General features: G+C 35.0%; 1 protein-coding gene across 2 annotated transcripts; it reads right to left on the reverse strand.

Annotated features, from left to right (window-relative positions):
* Positions 1-1,108: 1,108 nt before the first annotated feature.
* LOC117425727 (cadherin-5-like) lies at positions 1,109-15,460 on the reverse strand. Of its 2 annotated transcripts, none has more exons than XM_034042938.3 (12): positions 15,225-15,460; positions 9,352-9,579; positions 8,839-9,124; positions 7,636-7,755; positions 6,959-7,123; positions 5,853-6,040; positions 5,424-5,677; positions 4,402-4,535; positions 3,263-3,375; positions 2,934-3,042; positions 2,229-2,480; positions 1,109-1,662 (listed from the first exon to the last, which is right to left on the reverse strand). In XM_034042938.3, exons 2-12 carry the CDS (start codon positions 9,571-9,573, stop codon positions 1,166-1,168), a joined length of 2,340 nt encoding a protein of 779 aa, XP_033898829.1. In that variant the 5' UTR covers positions 9,574-9,579; positions 15,225-15,460; the 3' UTR covers positions 1,109-1,165. The 2 variants fall into 2 exon arrangements, with proteins under 2 accessions (XP_033898829.1, XP_033898830.1); XM_034042939.3 differs by having other exon boundaries at positions 9,352-9,582.
* Positions 15,461-15,882: the final 422 nt, after the last annotated feature.

Raw genomic sequence — 15,882 nt, forward strand, 5'->3', positions numbered from 1 at the left:
TCTTCTTTCATTGGGACTTCCGATCCAAAGGGCTGCAGTGTTCATCAACACAGATTGACTTCTTTATATGGAAATCGATAAGTATTCAACATATCTAATATTAAATACTTTATGACTCGAGAAAGTAACTGAAGCAAATGCTATCAAGTTAAGTGGATAAAATGTTCTAGGAATAAAATATTACTTCCTGTTTTAGAGTTTGTAAGAAATGTATTTTGTTTGTTGAAATGTGCAACTCAAAGGAGTTGCCTCTTAAATGCAGAGAATTTGATCATTGCCCCATTTCTGAATTAATTTGACTATATAATCAATTGAGGTTGATAACATATTATTAGTTTGGTACATCATGTCTAAACTAAATTAACACAGTAAAACTAATTTGCTAAATTAGGTACTGGAGTGTTGGATTCCGTTCTGAATGGGAAGTTTAATTAATTCCCGTGCATATTGACATGATCGATTACAATGAGAAACAGGTATTGAAAATACTAATGCAAAGTAGAGACTTTGTGTGATAAGCAATATTTAATATTAGTATATTAACCATGTATGCTAATGATGTTATGGCCGTTGTAATCGTTTGACTATGAGATCAATGAACTGTATACTATTCATGCATATCTCTAACCAATAGTCTTTCCTTTCTGTAATATTAGATTACTTGTGAACCCCTTTTTATTCTTAAATAAACTATTGTTTTATATTTCTGACACGTTGTGTGAATGTCGGTTATTATCTAAGGGAATCCGAGTTCTACATGATCCCAAACTTAAATATGGTATGTTTCATTTATTACATTTTGATGTTCTTAAACAGGGCACCTAGGGACTAATTCATATTTAAATAAATGGTATACCTAATTCACTACAGCTTCCTGTCCAAAATCCTCCTGCACTATATTGTCAGTGTTTCCTGATAATTATATTTTTTCTTTTGGACATGCCAACAGCTAAATACCACCAATGTTTACTGTCAGTTTGTAACCAACACTATTTTCCTTCTTGCCATTCCATTGAATATATAAAAAAAAAACATTGTTTGTTTACTTAATGTGATCTGTTTAAGCACCCTTGTTATTTACTTACTTTAGCAAAAGAATCCTCCCCCCCCCCCCCCCCAAAAAAAATAAATAAAAAAAATAACAACAATAATAAATGTTGAAGAATTAATATTCATAGCCGTTCTCAGCTCCGTCTACACCATAGAGTTCGGCTAATGTTTTAAAGCGAGGCCCCCAGTCGTTTAAGAAGTCATAGTCCATGTCAGAGTTGGATGAAGCAGATTCTAGGGAGCTGAGACTCTCGGCCAGAGACTCTGATCCTTCGTATCCGTAGATGTGCAGCGTGTCATAGGGGATCCCATCTCGGTCGTGGTCAGCTTCATCCTTCTTCACTTCAATCATGACGGCCATGCCCCCCTTTGCTACAGGCTTCTGGACTGTTGCGTATAGGCAAGGCCCAGGCTGTGCCTCCGGTCTAGGCCTCATGCTGCTGTGCCGTACTGAGTTGAGCACAGAGACGTCGTAACCGTTAGTGTCCATTTCCCCGCCCCCTTCTTCATCATACGACACAAGCTGCTCGTGGATTTCTCCGGAGCTCTTTCCCAAACTGACCAGTGAGTCTTTCTTGAATTTTCTTCTCATGACAATTAACAATGTAATGACTGCAAGGTAACAATAAAATAAAATAATAAAGTATGAATACATTAAAATTGTAATAGAAACACATTCAAATCCCTAACAAAGGAGAAAGCAAGTACGTGCACATTCCAGGCTATTCCTGATAAATAATACCTACTACAACAGCATATTTCCCTAATGTTTTTTTGCCAATCGTATAGCTGATATTTTGTGCTTAGTATTAGGTATAATAAGAAATGTTAACAATACATAACAACGAATTGACAACCAAGAGATTAGGTAGGCTTCATAAGATGAGTTTGGTGGTATTAACTTGTGCCTCCTGAGTGGACAGGAGTCCAGGTCACCACACAAGATGGGAGATTTGAGAATCACACTTGGAGCCCATGGATTAAATGAGCATGGAATCTACACTTCCATCCTATGCTTTGAGAGGTGGATTACCTTCATGTATAAATAAACAATCAAATACATAAAGACAAGCAGTGATAGGAAAAGAAGGGATGTGATATCTCAGCGGGATTAATCTGGTAAAGTTGTGACCTAAACCAAATATAGATATATGAGTCAACAGCATGCATCAGCTCACCTAAAATGGCGAGGATGCAGAGTAGAATGACTGTAAGGGCGTGGACGCTAACTCCGGTCTGTACGTAGGCTCCCCTACAGGAATAGGGCTCTGCTTCTGCATTTGCGTCACATCCACAGACCACGATCTCCAGGGTGTAGGTGCTTATGAGCTGGGGCCTGCCATTGTCAGAGATGACGACAGGAAGGAAATATGTTTTCTTTTCATCTGGATTGAAGCCCCCTTGTTTTAAAGTAATGTTCGCTGTGTTGTCTGAAAATGAAAAAAAAACAAAAAAATAAATTACAACTCTAGTACCAGTTTGTGATGAACAAAAAACCTCAGAACAAGTCAGAACAACAGCACTAGGCTGGTTTCAAAGACCGCATTAGAGACTACATAGAGATGTAGAATTCTTAAGCACTATCTCCAACCTCTAGGGATCTGAAGCATGGCCTCAGGCACATGTGCACATAATGAAATAATCTCAGTGTAGTCAGCTTACAATATATGTGCTTTTCAAAGCAAACAAATGACAGACTGTTGCAGAGTGCCAATTATGGTCTAACACAGTATCTAGATGGTGTGAACTTGTTCAGCCTTGGGGCTTTCTTGTGCTAAAGAACTGCCTGGCCTACTGTAGGCTCTAGTATAGCTACCTTTTCTTTATTTTTAAATGTCATTATACTTGTTTTATTAAAGAAAAAACTCAAAAAAGGCATTTACCATGATTGTCCACAAGTGAGAAGTTACTGTGGGCATGATCTAAATAGAAGCTTAATTTTTGTCCAGTAGTCATTTCATCTTTGTCACTGGCAGCAATTGTCTGTATTACCTGTAAAGATTTTTATAAAAGATATTATTATTACATCGCCCACGATCAACCTGTAGTTGCACAGAACTGTGGTTACATTTAATAAACATTCTACAAAATGTAAGAAAATGTTATTATTTTCCCTCATTATAAGGCATCCCTTTACACAGTGTTTATGTTTGTATCTCCCATTGCTCTACTACAGCAAAAAATAACAATCTAAAATAAATGAAATAATTACCTTTCCAGGTCTGGCATTTGCACATACAAAGAGGTCATATTCATAATCCAATTTTGGATAATTGTCATTTATATCAAGAACCTTCAAGAACATAGAAACTGTGGATTCTTTACCTGTCGAAGAGATACAAAGCACATTTAAAAGTGTGCATAAGTACTGTACTACACAAAACAGTGGCTGGAAATTGGTAATGTCTTATGGGTTATACAGACAGATTGCAGACAATTTGATGTCCCACATTATCTACTTCAGATCAGATCAGATCAGATCAGTGGCAGTGACAGAAAGCTGTAATGTATGGAATGCCCAGAAGATGGCACTGATGTATATATGTATATAGTTAATGGCATTTGCACATTGTAATGTATTAATATGGTCAAAAGCTGCTAGGGTGGATTCATCCTAACCAACTCTAGTTACACAACATAACAACGCATAAATATATTCACCAGCGACACTTGGATGTTTTACAGTTACGTACATGTGTAATTTGTGGCATGACATTTAATTACTATTTAATGTCAATGTGGAGGATAATATAATATTCATATTCTCTTTATAGTTAGCTACCCTGTTTCCAGGTGGCGCAGCCAGCTGACCGTTGTTATTACTTTGTGTTATTGTCTTTTAATCTTTCTAATCTACTATAGATGACAGATCATCCTAAGCAAGAATCAAAAACCTGGCAGCTTGTCTAAGGTCCAGTAATAAAGCTGCACTGTTTCGCTTTCACAAATCCCTTATTTAATCAAGCTGTGCAGCCTATAAACCACAGGAGCAAAGCTTTGAGCCACATATGCTTTGTGCTGCCTGTCTCATTAGTCAACAATATGGAAAGAGCAGGTCCCTTTCTGTACAAGGAATAGACAACTGTATCCTTTTTAATTGTGAGCTGTTGTATCAAAACCCAGGTGTTGTTAAATAATTGCCATTTGAGAATTACCTTGTGTGGATATTACTCCACGTATTTAATTCATTGTGCTCTGAAGGTTATGACACTCTGCAGGGTTATCAAATATTCAAAACACTCATCAAAAACATGAATGCAAATATTTGTTTTACTTTTAGAAACTCATGTTCTGCAAGCATCTATAAGCTTGCAGAACAAGAATGGCTTTACTTAAGAAAGTCATTCTTACCTCCAGGACCATCTTCTACTGCAGTGATAGTGACATTGTGCCAGGCATTCATCTCCCGGTCCAGGTTATTACTTGTTTTAATAGATCCAGAGTCTCTGTTAATCGTGACTACATTTCCTCCGTTGATGGAGTATCTGAAAACAAATAAGTTTTAGAATGGTGTGGGGCTCTACTAAGTACTGTAGTATGCAGTTTTGTGGTGCTTCAACATTACAGTCAATTCAGCTGGTTGAAGAGACACACAAAGGAGTACAAACCACTAGCAGCATTATTACTGGTCCTTCATTGGGTTCTTTGCTTGTGTTTTATATGTCATTTTGCTGATATTTTAAAGACAATGCTCCAGATGCAAAGTTGTTGCTGCTTCCAGTTTCCTCATCACTTAATGTGACGTAGGACCTACAACAAATGTACCAGGTGCAGCAGTTTATCTATAGGCTTATATCTGAAATATTTGAAAATCCTGATTTAATGTAAACAATAATAATAATAATAATAATAATAATAATAATAATAATAATAATAATAATAATAAATAGCCAAGTACTAAAGAATTCTCAGCACTATACAAGGGGAGGAGGGGGCAAATAAGGCTAGAAAGAGGCAAGAAAATTCAACTCAAAGTATTGGTTAGCATTAGAAACAGGATTCTCAAAACTTAACAGAGGAAAGAATAATTTAGAGCAAATTAACAAACTATACAATGATATACTTTCTCCTAGATGTTGTAAATGTACATACTGAACTATTAATTTGCCAAAATCTAAATGAAAAAAATGGTGGTGTACAGAACCATAATTTTATAATATGTCAATCTAAGGTAGTTGCTAAATTACCAGTATTTTTAAGCTGCTATATCTTCTTTTGGCAGCTTGATTTCTTTAGTGAATAAATTGCTAGGATCCCCTAATGGGTATTCTAATGCAGCGTGGAGCCTCAGGGCAACACAACCTTAATTGAAAAGAAAAACACAGACAGTAAAGACTAACGTCACCACTGTGTTAATATTTATGCTGTTGTACCTTACAGTTTTCTGGGCTTCATCTGGATCCGACGCAAAAACAGAGCCAACATGAGTGCCAAGGGAGGCGTTCTCAAAAATACTGAAGAAGTAAGAAGGACGCTGGAAAACAGGAGGCTCGTCGACATCTAAAACATTGAGAAACACCATCGCCCTGGCGTTAACCTGTGGATCCCTTTTACCAGGGGGGACTGTAGTTTTTTCAGTCACTTCAACTTCCATAGTGTACGTCTTCACTTTTTCATAGTCAAGGAGCTAAAAAAAATAAATGTCTATATAAGAATGTGTATATTAGCTTTCACAGACAAACAAACATTGCTAAAGATGATGGCTTTCATTACCTTACACAGGTTTTATTTATCTTACACACAATTTGATCCTAAATTTATGAACGTGTTAATCCAAGTGTAGAAAAACAAAAGGAGTTTACCTGTTTTAAAACAATGACTGCATTTTTTGTGATATTGTCTGAAACAACATCAAAGAGACCCCTAAAATCTCGTTTCACAAAACTGAACACTGGATTTGTGTTCTGTGGCTCATCTTTATCTTCAATTTGGAGCATCCCAGCCTCAGATCCAATAGGTCTATCTTCTAACACAGAAAGTGTGTACTGTTCTGCAAATATGAATAATATACACATTTAATTAACCATTTAGGCAGATGGTTGAATATTATTCATTTCTTAGATTTGCTAGTCCAGAACCACAAAATAGTAAAAAAAAAAAAAAAAAAAATGGAGTAATACTAATAGAAACATACAAAATGTAATGACAAACATTGAGACGTTGAGAATAGCATTGATAAAGACTTGAAGAAAAAATGTTTGTCATTGAATTGTATTAGTTTTTTAGTATTACTACAAAAAAAAAAATACATTGAGCGCTTTATCAATACAGTATTGGACAGTGCAAACTTTCATTTACTCTGCACGTGTGTACAAATACCAGAAACCAAGAGGCTCCCTGATTTTAATCTGGTGTAAAGATGAACTGCATCTAGCTCCAGTGTGCTCCTGCTACTGTGTTAAAGCTACTGTGTTGTACTGTAATTCTTGATATGTATTTTTTGTATACAACTGTAAGTCACCCTGGGTAAGGGCGTCTACTAAGAAATAAATAATAATAATAATAATAATAATAATAATAATAATAATAATAATAATAATAATAATAATAATAATAAAGCCTAGTGTGCATTGTTGTAATTATTCAGTACTACCGATGAAAGTAATCAGATCTTGCATGTCTTGTTTACATGAACTGTAGCAGAATTACACACATGGTATTTTACACACATGGTATTTTTAAGAAGCTGGCATTAACACAGTAATGAAATCCCAAGCTATGGCACTTTGTTGTGGTATTCTGGATACAGTGCTTTTTTCATTAAGTGATTCTATATTAATATAAGTTGAGATAAATTCTGTATTCATTTTATTTTTGCAGCCACTAGGTGTACACAAAAGGGTTTCTGGTCAAAGTGGGCATCCTGGAATGCAGCTGGGAATGCTGTAACTGAAGCAACATCTCTTACTCTTTGTGAATGTTGCCACATTGTCATTTATGTCTTCCAGTGTAATTATTACAGATGCAGTGCTTGAAAAGCCTCCTTCATAACCTGGCATATCCTTAGCCCTTACAATCAATTCATAGGTTTTCTGTTGTTCTCTGTCCAACATATTGGATGATGTAATGATTCCTAAAACAGTGAAGAAAATCCACAATTAATTATTATTCTCCCAATTGTTTTCCCACAACCTTTGTCCTTTAGGTGTGCAGCAAAAACACAACAAAACATTTACAGTACATACAATTGTAGGTTTGTAATTCATAAAACATTGTTAGCTTTGGCCATTACATGACCCTAGTGCTTTTTAGCAAGCCAATCAGTTTTGCAGAGTTTTTGATTCTGGAATGAAATGTTGTCCTTACTATATATACATCACCTTGTTTACTACGGTATACTATGGTAGAAATATAGCAAAGGGAACGCATAGTTAAACATTGAGAAATTCTTATGAGAATTCACCATTGTAGGTCTTGACACACAATCAAATGATGCACATACAATACAGGTTCAGTTCAGTACATAAAATGACAATGCAGCTGTCTCCATTTTGTTTTAATAAAACACAAGAGTGCATTTCAGAATGCAGATTGGGAGCCAGGAACTAATTCATTTATAATTATCAATCAGTTGATCTTGCATACCTGTGTTTAAATCAATACGGAATTTCTCTCCTCCTTTAATGATACTGTACATGACCCTGGCATGGCCTGACACTGAGGAGTCATCTGGATCTACAGCTATTACTTGCAACACGCTGGTTCCTGTAGAAAAGTAAAGTACATACTGTTTTGGATTTCACTCTCCATTGGAATTCCATTAGCAATGCTGTTGGAGCTGATTTAAGAGTGGTCATTACAGCTGATTTTTAGCCACAACATCAAGCACATTCTTGTTTCCCTGGGGTGTGGGTATAGGCCAGTGGTAAGACATTTTGCATACAGCCAAGGTTAGGCCTGTAAAAGGAGCACCAGCCTGCATTTAACCAAAAACCAGTCAGTCTGCTGTTGCTAGCTGGCCAGAGGGCAGCCGGACCATGCAACCAGTAGTGAGCTGAGACCCAGGGAAGTCATTGTGTATCCCATAGATTGAGTGTTGAGCATTGTACAGTATCTGCAATTTCTCACAATGTGATTTTCAATGTCACTGAGTAGTAATGTTTGTATGCCGCATCCTATGCAACCTCAACTGAAAATGATCATGCACTTTATGGAAAATTCTAAGGTAATCTTTGGTTAAACAGTTGACTTGTGTGTTTATCATTTTTTGAGCCATTTTCTCCAATGTTGATGCGATTCTTTTCGGAAAGAATAAAACACCTATCGATGTTACAAAACTTGAAACAAACAACTTGTTCCTAGGCCTCTTAGGTTTAGGTCATAGTTTTGTAATATTAATGGGTAATTTCTATTTTCATTAAATGTGTTTAATGAATTTATGTGTTACCAAGTATTGTTCATTTCTGACTTTAAATAATAAAGAGACAATGGACATGATAACTTATAATTAACTGAGTTGTGAAACAAATCAGATTTTGCTCCTCAAATGTGGTTGAGGTGAGGTGTTTCACTACAAAACTTCCCTTCCCCAGGGATTAAGTTAGTTTTTAAATGCTCCACGTTTAATTGGCAATTGCAAAGGTATGAAGAGGAAGGACGTCAGTAGGCTGCAAAAATCAGACTTAATGTCTGTGTGGGGAGCTATATTTTATTATAAAACAACTAGTAGGAGTGGATGTTACTGAAATAAAATGGAACGAAAGTTCATAAGCCACGCTCAGAAGACAAATTTCTAGTAGACAGAGAGTCATCCTTGCGCTAGTAGCGGTCTGTTTCAGACGTACCTACCTGGTTTAGACATCTCTTTAACAGAGCCATTATATATATTGTGTGTGAATCTAGGAGCATTGTCGTTGATGTCATTGAGCTTGATCTCAAACTCTGATGTTGGTTCCAACTGTTTGTTGGTTTTTTTGTCAAAGATTTGAGCTTGGAGATGATAGATGGACTTTTCTTCCCGATCCAGTGTCTTCCAGGCATAAATATCACCAAGATCATCCACTTTAAAAATGGTATTAGCTCCTTCTCCCTCTATAACAAACCTTGCACTTCCGTTGACGTTTGTGGACGACAGCTAAAAAGAGACACATTTATTCAGTTGAAATGTTTCCATATATTTTGAACAGTTAAATAAATAATCAATAACACTTTATGTTATCTGGGAAACAAGTACCTATAATTGAAAATGTTTCTAATGATTCATTTTTCTTTAGTGATAAAAGCGTTTTATGTAACATTTGGTAGCTATCCTCCAAAGCTTAGACTTTGCATTCAATGCAGTGTGTGAAGAATGTCCATTACCTTTCCAATTAAATGTGGTAGAGTTGTTTTTTTTTCTTCATCAGTATACAGTGTATTCCATCTCCAATCTCTTTTGTGTCTGTGCAGAACAGATCTGCTGTTATCATATGTCCTCACAACAGTTCTTGAATTCTCTATACCATTGATGGCAAGAATTTGGCTAATGATAAAACAAAACATCCACAGTAGAACATCCATCCTTGACTGTAATGAAGAAGGCATTGAATCCTGCTTAAAAAAAATAGAAATTATTTATTTTTAAAAAAACATACTGTTGGTCATTATGGGTACACCTTTCTTTGGTGTACAATTCTGCAGCCATATAGCAATGAATTTGGAGCCTAACGGATATCAGAAGCTGGGTAGGTTTGGACCAGGTCAGTATTTGGATTGGAATCCCAAGGAACAGAGGAACCTGGTTCATTTAAAGAGTCAAGCGTATGACTAATTTGTTTGTCAATTTTGTAATGTAAACAGTTGGATTTTTCTTCTCCAAAATATGTTGCAAAATGAATTTCGGTGTAAAGAACTTGATTAGTTGCTCATTCATGTAGAAATCTTGTAAAAGAAAAAGTAAATCTTAATTGCACATAACTATGTGTGTTTTAATTACAAAGACCAATATGTAAATGAAGAAACATATTGAAACAGTACTTCACACACACTTTCACCAGTGCTTCAGTGCTATATTAAGGAAGAGACTGCCCATGAACAAGACTTTCATTTTAATATAAAATATCCTTTCTGATAACAAGCTTTGTCAGGATTGTACCATCCCAAATTGATTGTTTTAGATTCACCATGCCCATTAGTTATTAAGATGCTGTAGATTATAGCTATGAAATGTTCCCTAATAGTTTAATCTCAGCTTCAGACATTCAAGAAGTGCTTTACTCAGATTTATTGTTTTCAAGCCAAATCTCCAAGGTCATAGTCGTTTTTGTTTCCATCAGCAACTTGCCAATGCACTATAATGAAACAACAGGAAGAAAATCTGGACCTGTGCACAATTGAATGGGGCCTTTCCTGAGCATCAGCCATTTCACCTCCCTTTACCCTATTGTTTTCTAATGATAAGTCCAGATGAAAATATGGTATAAACTTCAAACAAGTCATAATATTTACTGTACAGCTATGGCCAAAAGTTTTGCATCACCTAGAATTTTAGGATTCAGACATAATAAAAATGGAAAACTGTATGAACATAATTTAGGTATTTTATTTAATCAAAGAAACTACAAAATGTTATCGCAAAAGTCTACTGGAAGCCATAATAGTAGTACAGTATTTCATGTTGGATTTCGAAATGTCCGATCTTTCAATTTTTGTTTGGTTTTCGATAAGTATATGGAAAACTACAAAGCGGTATATAATTCAATGTTTTAAGGAATCATTTGGCTTTATGAAGCAAAATGTGTTAATTCTATAGGTTGAATTTGGCCATAGCTGTACAGTCAAACACACTTAATATCATCCCTGTAAATATCCCCTTCTTACCACCACCAAAATTAATTGTCCCAGCCAGAACATAATTGGAATCAATAAGGACTCCAGATAATATGACTTTGGTTAAGATCACATTCTGGTTAAGATCACTCTTGTTTAACAGTCTTCGATACTTTGGTAAGTACATTGAGATACAGTATTGAAATGTTCCAGGTATAAACTATGATGCATAACACAACATAGCATACAGAACACTGTAATGTGTACGTTTATAGCTCTCCTATGGTTTACATTATTGCAATGTGTTGTACAGTACATGTACAGCATTGTATTCTGCCGATTTAGAAGACATTGTATTACTAAACATTATTGTAATTTTTCAAGTTAGACAACAACACGTATTGTTTATTTTGCCATGTTATTGGTGAATTATGTTAAAGTTAACTGCTTATTGTCACTGTTTTGCTCATTCCCTTGGATGTGATAATACGAATGTACAAATCTTTTTCCAGGACATCCTTAGGAAGTATTCTTAGGAAGTATGGCTGGATAAATGGGTCAATGTGAAAATAAAGTCTAGAAAATTAAGCAAATTAATAAACTACTGCAACTAAGGGACATGTGTGTAAGATGATGTGCTACAGAGACACATTTAAAGACTTGATAATTATACATTTATGTCTGTATCTGTATGTAAAAACTATAGAGATCTGCAGATCGCCTTCTGTAGACTGCATCAGATGCAAGAAATGGAAATACAAAATAGTGAGAACGGGTGTTCCTTTTCCTAATCTGTGTGTTTAAAAGTCACCATTGCTATAATTCTGGTATTTAAACACACCCTTCCTGCCATTCAATTCCCTACCCTGTTTTATCTGGAGAACTCATTTGGAGGTACAGCCCAGCGTAGGATTAACTGACAAACTGCACGATGAAATTGCTGCAGCCCATGATCCTGAACACCAAAACAGTTGTTTTCCATTGTGTCAGACCTATTTCTAACATAAAGAATGCATCTTGTCTATCCCACGTTATTTGACAGCCATTGTCATTAATATGGGATTGTTCAATTTTCTCTTCACAGTTTAGTTTAGGGGAGATTCTTTTGTTTGTTTATTACTGGTAACACATGTTAACCTTGTATTAATATAGCAACCTAATTCTACACTAATAAAAACATGATTTAATAAAATAAAACAAGACCTACTGTAATTTACTAGAGATTGCTACTGTAACAGTGCAACCCCATTTCAATAACATGTTCAAAGTGGGGCGCTGATGTTTGCTACAATGCCTTCAAACAGCAACATTATTTCTTTATTATAATCCTATTTGTACAGTGTGTACCTACCAACCAACTATCAGTAGATCTTCATTCCTATAGGAAGATGACTACTGTAAATATTTTCAATAAAATCTTAAAATCCTCAACCATCTGTTATCCACCCACTTATATACCTCCCGCCTCTATTTTACTTTAGTATTCTCAACCCTAAGTGGAGCTTAGCAATAAGAAGTGATATATTTGTAATTTTAAAATGTATTGACTAAAACAATTAGTTGTTATGGCAGCCCATTCAAATGACTTATAACAAATGACTAGTAGGTTGGTAGCTACAGTATATACCAGCTAATACAAATAAGATGATAATACTTTAAAATGTTACATTTACCGGCTCTGTAACATTCACACTAGGTGCATACATGAACCCACAAGTGAAACGGAAGGGAGCTCAATAAGGCAAACTGAAGTAAACTTAAAGGGCACTCGAGTTTCTTTTCTCTTGCAATGCACAAAATAGGATGGAAACCTTTTAAAGCATTTTAACAGTTAGCGTTAGTTCAAATCAGCAACAAATTGCTTTCATATCCTGTTATTCCCTAGTACTTCCTTTCTAATCTTTTTTTCTTGTAGTTTGTTTATTTAAATTTTTTACAGTCTATGTCACAGCTCTGATACTAAATTTTATTAGAGTTTCTTTTTGTGTTATTGAGTAACTGCCCGCATCACATCTTATAACTGTCAGCACGTGACATACTGGAAAAATAACATGCGGAGAGTTACAAGGTGTGTTCTGGGCAGCAGATGTGATTATCTGAACTAACATTAATATTTCTATATATGGGCAGATACAATGGTCTTGTGTTGGCGCTATTTATTTTTTACAATCTTAAAACATGTTTCTCTTTGATCTATGGACCTCTGCCCACTCAAGTGTCAGATTTAATTCCCAAGTAGACCAGTCATATGATGCCTCAGCCAAAAATAACAGTTTAAAATAGTTAAAGACAATGAGATATTATATTGGTAGCAGTAAAGAAATAGTTATTTTCCAATATAAAACATGTGGCTGTTTGGGAAGAAAAAAAAATCCAAAATCCAAAAATGCAGTAATAATTTAGTACTACTTTCTAATAATGTGTAATAAGCCTGATAATATATGTCATGTTAATTTGTAACGTATTTACTGTATTCAAATGTCCTCTCTAAGTAAGTAACCCAACAGAGTTCCCTAGGGCACTGTTTGGATCATGCTTTAAAATAATGGACAATAACATATGGTTCTTTATTTGCATTGTTCATTTTATTTATAATTTCCTAAGAATGAAGAGGTGTTTATTTAAAAAATAAAATAAAACACATGTGAAAACACAATAACTCACTGGCTTCTATTCACTGTGAATGTGAACAACTGAGTAACTCTGTAAAGCTGGTAATAACACAATCAGTATTTCTTTTTATCCATTTCCACAGGAAAATGTGTTTAAAAAATACCCCAAAAAACCAAAACACCTTAGTTTTTGTAAAACCTGTGAATTTTTCGATAAGAAAAGTATATAAATTGAAAATAAAGAGCCTTGGGTATACTGTAAAAGCATTACAACACTGGCAACATTTTATGATCTCAATAAATATTTGCTGATAACTAGTCACATTTTTTTTTTTCTTTTTTAACTGGACCCCAAATCCCATAATCCACAATCTTGTATGCAAATCAGATATTTGGATTAAACTAAAAAAGAGATCCACAGAAATTCATTACAATTCCAATTCAAATTTTATTGAGTACGGTAACGTACCAATCTAAAGTACTCTACAATTTCTTTTTTTTAAATAACAAAGACAGATGCAAATGTATACATACAGTTTATTACTGAAATGAATCCCCTCAGATTGTTTTACTTTGTCAGTGAGTTGATGGCAAATGCAGCTGATTGATACAATTTGACTGTGTTATTTATATCAGCTGGGCTTTTCAGAGCACTGTTAGCCGAGTGTATCCAGATGTGCTTGAATTCAATGCAACTAGCCATTCCACTTTTATTTAGCTACATTTAAAGCGTGAAACAAGCTTTTATTCTATTAATCAAATCAGGCAGTGCGAATTAATCTTTGTGTGGTCTAAAGATTAAAAGAAAGATTTCATCATTTTACTTTCCTCACAGAACTCCTCATCCAGTCTTTCAAAGCGGCTCTGATGCAACATTGCTATGCTTTGCTAGTGCAAGTCATCTCTTCAGGGAAAGCAGTGTGGGGTGCACACTGTGTGTGTTGTATTGTGCTCCCTTATTTAGGATGCATTCCTTTATTCATATGATCAAACCTACTGATATGTAGTATTCTATTCTATTCTATTTATTTATTTCAATATTTTAATCTCCAAGTTAAAATCCTTGAAATGCTTTATCACATTTACAGGGGCATCCTGTGCAACAGTAATCACACAGAATCATAATACATGATAAAACTGATATACAGTAACATACACCTCCAAAACCCATGCGTTAGCAACATAGCTCCTTTTATGAACTTGTAATGGAATTTAGTAAGGACAAACGGGTACCCCAGTGCTTCTTCTAAATAGTGACTTTGATTCTTTGGTTGAGTAAATTGAAAGAAGTATATATTTCAATTCTGTCTTCTTGGCAATACAGGTGTGCACACACAAACAAATATTTATTTTAGAAATATTGTATTTATCTAGGGACTGTTGTGTGCTTAATTGTTTTCAATTTTAAATGTCTGTGCATATTCCATTGTGGCTATGGTTAAGACTTGTGGTAGACCACCTGCCACAACATTTTATAAATTATGACAAGCTGTTAAAAAAACTCAACTTGTTCATTCTTTCTCTCTTTCTTTTTTTATTTGAAAACTCAATTATGTCAGGTGGACAGACTAAGAATAAAAGGTTATCACAAGGCTTACACAGAACTTGTTCCCTTGGACACCAATCACTTACACACAGCACATTACTCTAGAAAGTAGACAGCCATGAAAATGAGAGAGTTATAGGGAATAATACATCACAGCAATAAACTGATGAGCAGACAGACAGGTTGACAGGCAGAAAAAAGTTTATGTTTCCTTAACCAAGAAATTATTATTACATGTAATAATATTAAAACACAAATCATTTTCTTACCTGATGTTGAAATGCAGGCTGTTTTTATTCGAGTGCGGTCACATAGACGCACACAAAATAATAATAAAAAATATTATAATAATAATAAAAAAATATTCAATACTGTATCCAGAAACAGAAAGACAATGCAGCAGCACCACCACACAGATGTCAGACTCTCTGGCTCAGCTGATAACACTGGAGTTTTGGACTTCCCTAGCAATCTAAGGCTTGCCCCTGTTAGAGATCAGCCTGTTTCCCACTGGCAGCCTTCCTGTTATTGTTCCACTTTTGTAGAGTCAGACGCTGCTGACGAGAATGGAGGAAACCAGATAGATTCAGCCTTATTGTTAGTAAACTGGGAATAAATCGCGGAACCTGTATAATTACAATGTAAAAAATACACAGGAGCCAAACAACCTTGAGGTGGGCTGTTGAATCTGCAACTAAATATTAAGAGGCATTCCCGGTTCATTCACATGCTGAGTGCAGTCGGCATCATTACATTTCAGCTTTCATGTTGAAAAAAGAAAGAAAAGCAGAGATTCATTATTAATACCTATGAGATAGAGATTATGATATACATCTTACAGAAGTTAATTCCATAGCATTTCCCCACAGTGGTATTACATTTTTCAGGAAACTGACAAATATTATTATTATTATTATTATTTATTTC

This window comes from Acipenser ruthenus, chromosome 20 (assembly GCF_902713425.1).
Source record: "Acipenser ruthenus chromosome 20, fAciRut3.2 maternal haplotype, whole genome shotgun sequence".
In the NCBI taxonomy this organism is placed as follows: Eukaryota; Metazoa; Chordata; class Actinopteri; order Acipenseriformes; family Acipenseridae; genus Acipenser; species Acipenser ruthenus.

What these genes read in the sequence shown, in the direction of transcription:
- LOC117425727 (XM_034042938.3), bottom strand. Translation starts at nt 9,573, where the DNA reads ATGCCTTCTTCATTACAGTCAAGGATGGATGTTCTACTGTGGATGTTT. An exon ending in TACCACATTTAATTGGAAAG is followed by an intron (nt 9,125 to 9,351) that starts GTAATGGACATT and finishes GTCTCTTTTTAG; the next exon opens with CTGTCGTCCACAAACGTCAA. An exon ending in CTGCATCCTCGCCATTTTAG is followed by an intron (nt 1,663 to 2,228) that starts GTGAGCTGATGC and finishes GTTACCTTGCAG; the next exon opens with TCATTACATTGTTAATTGTC.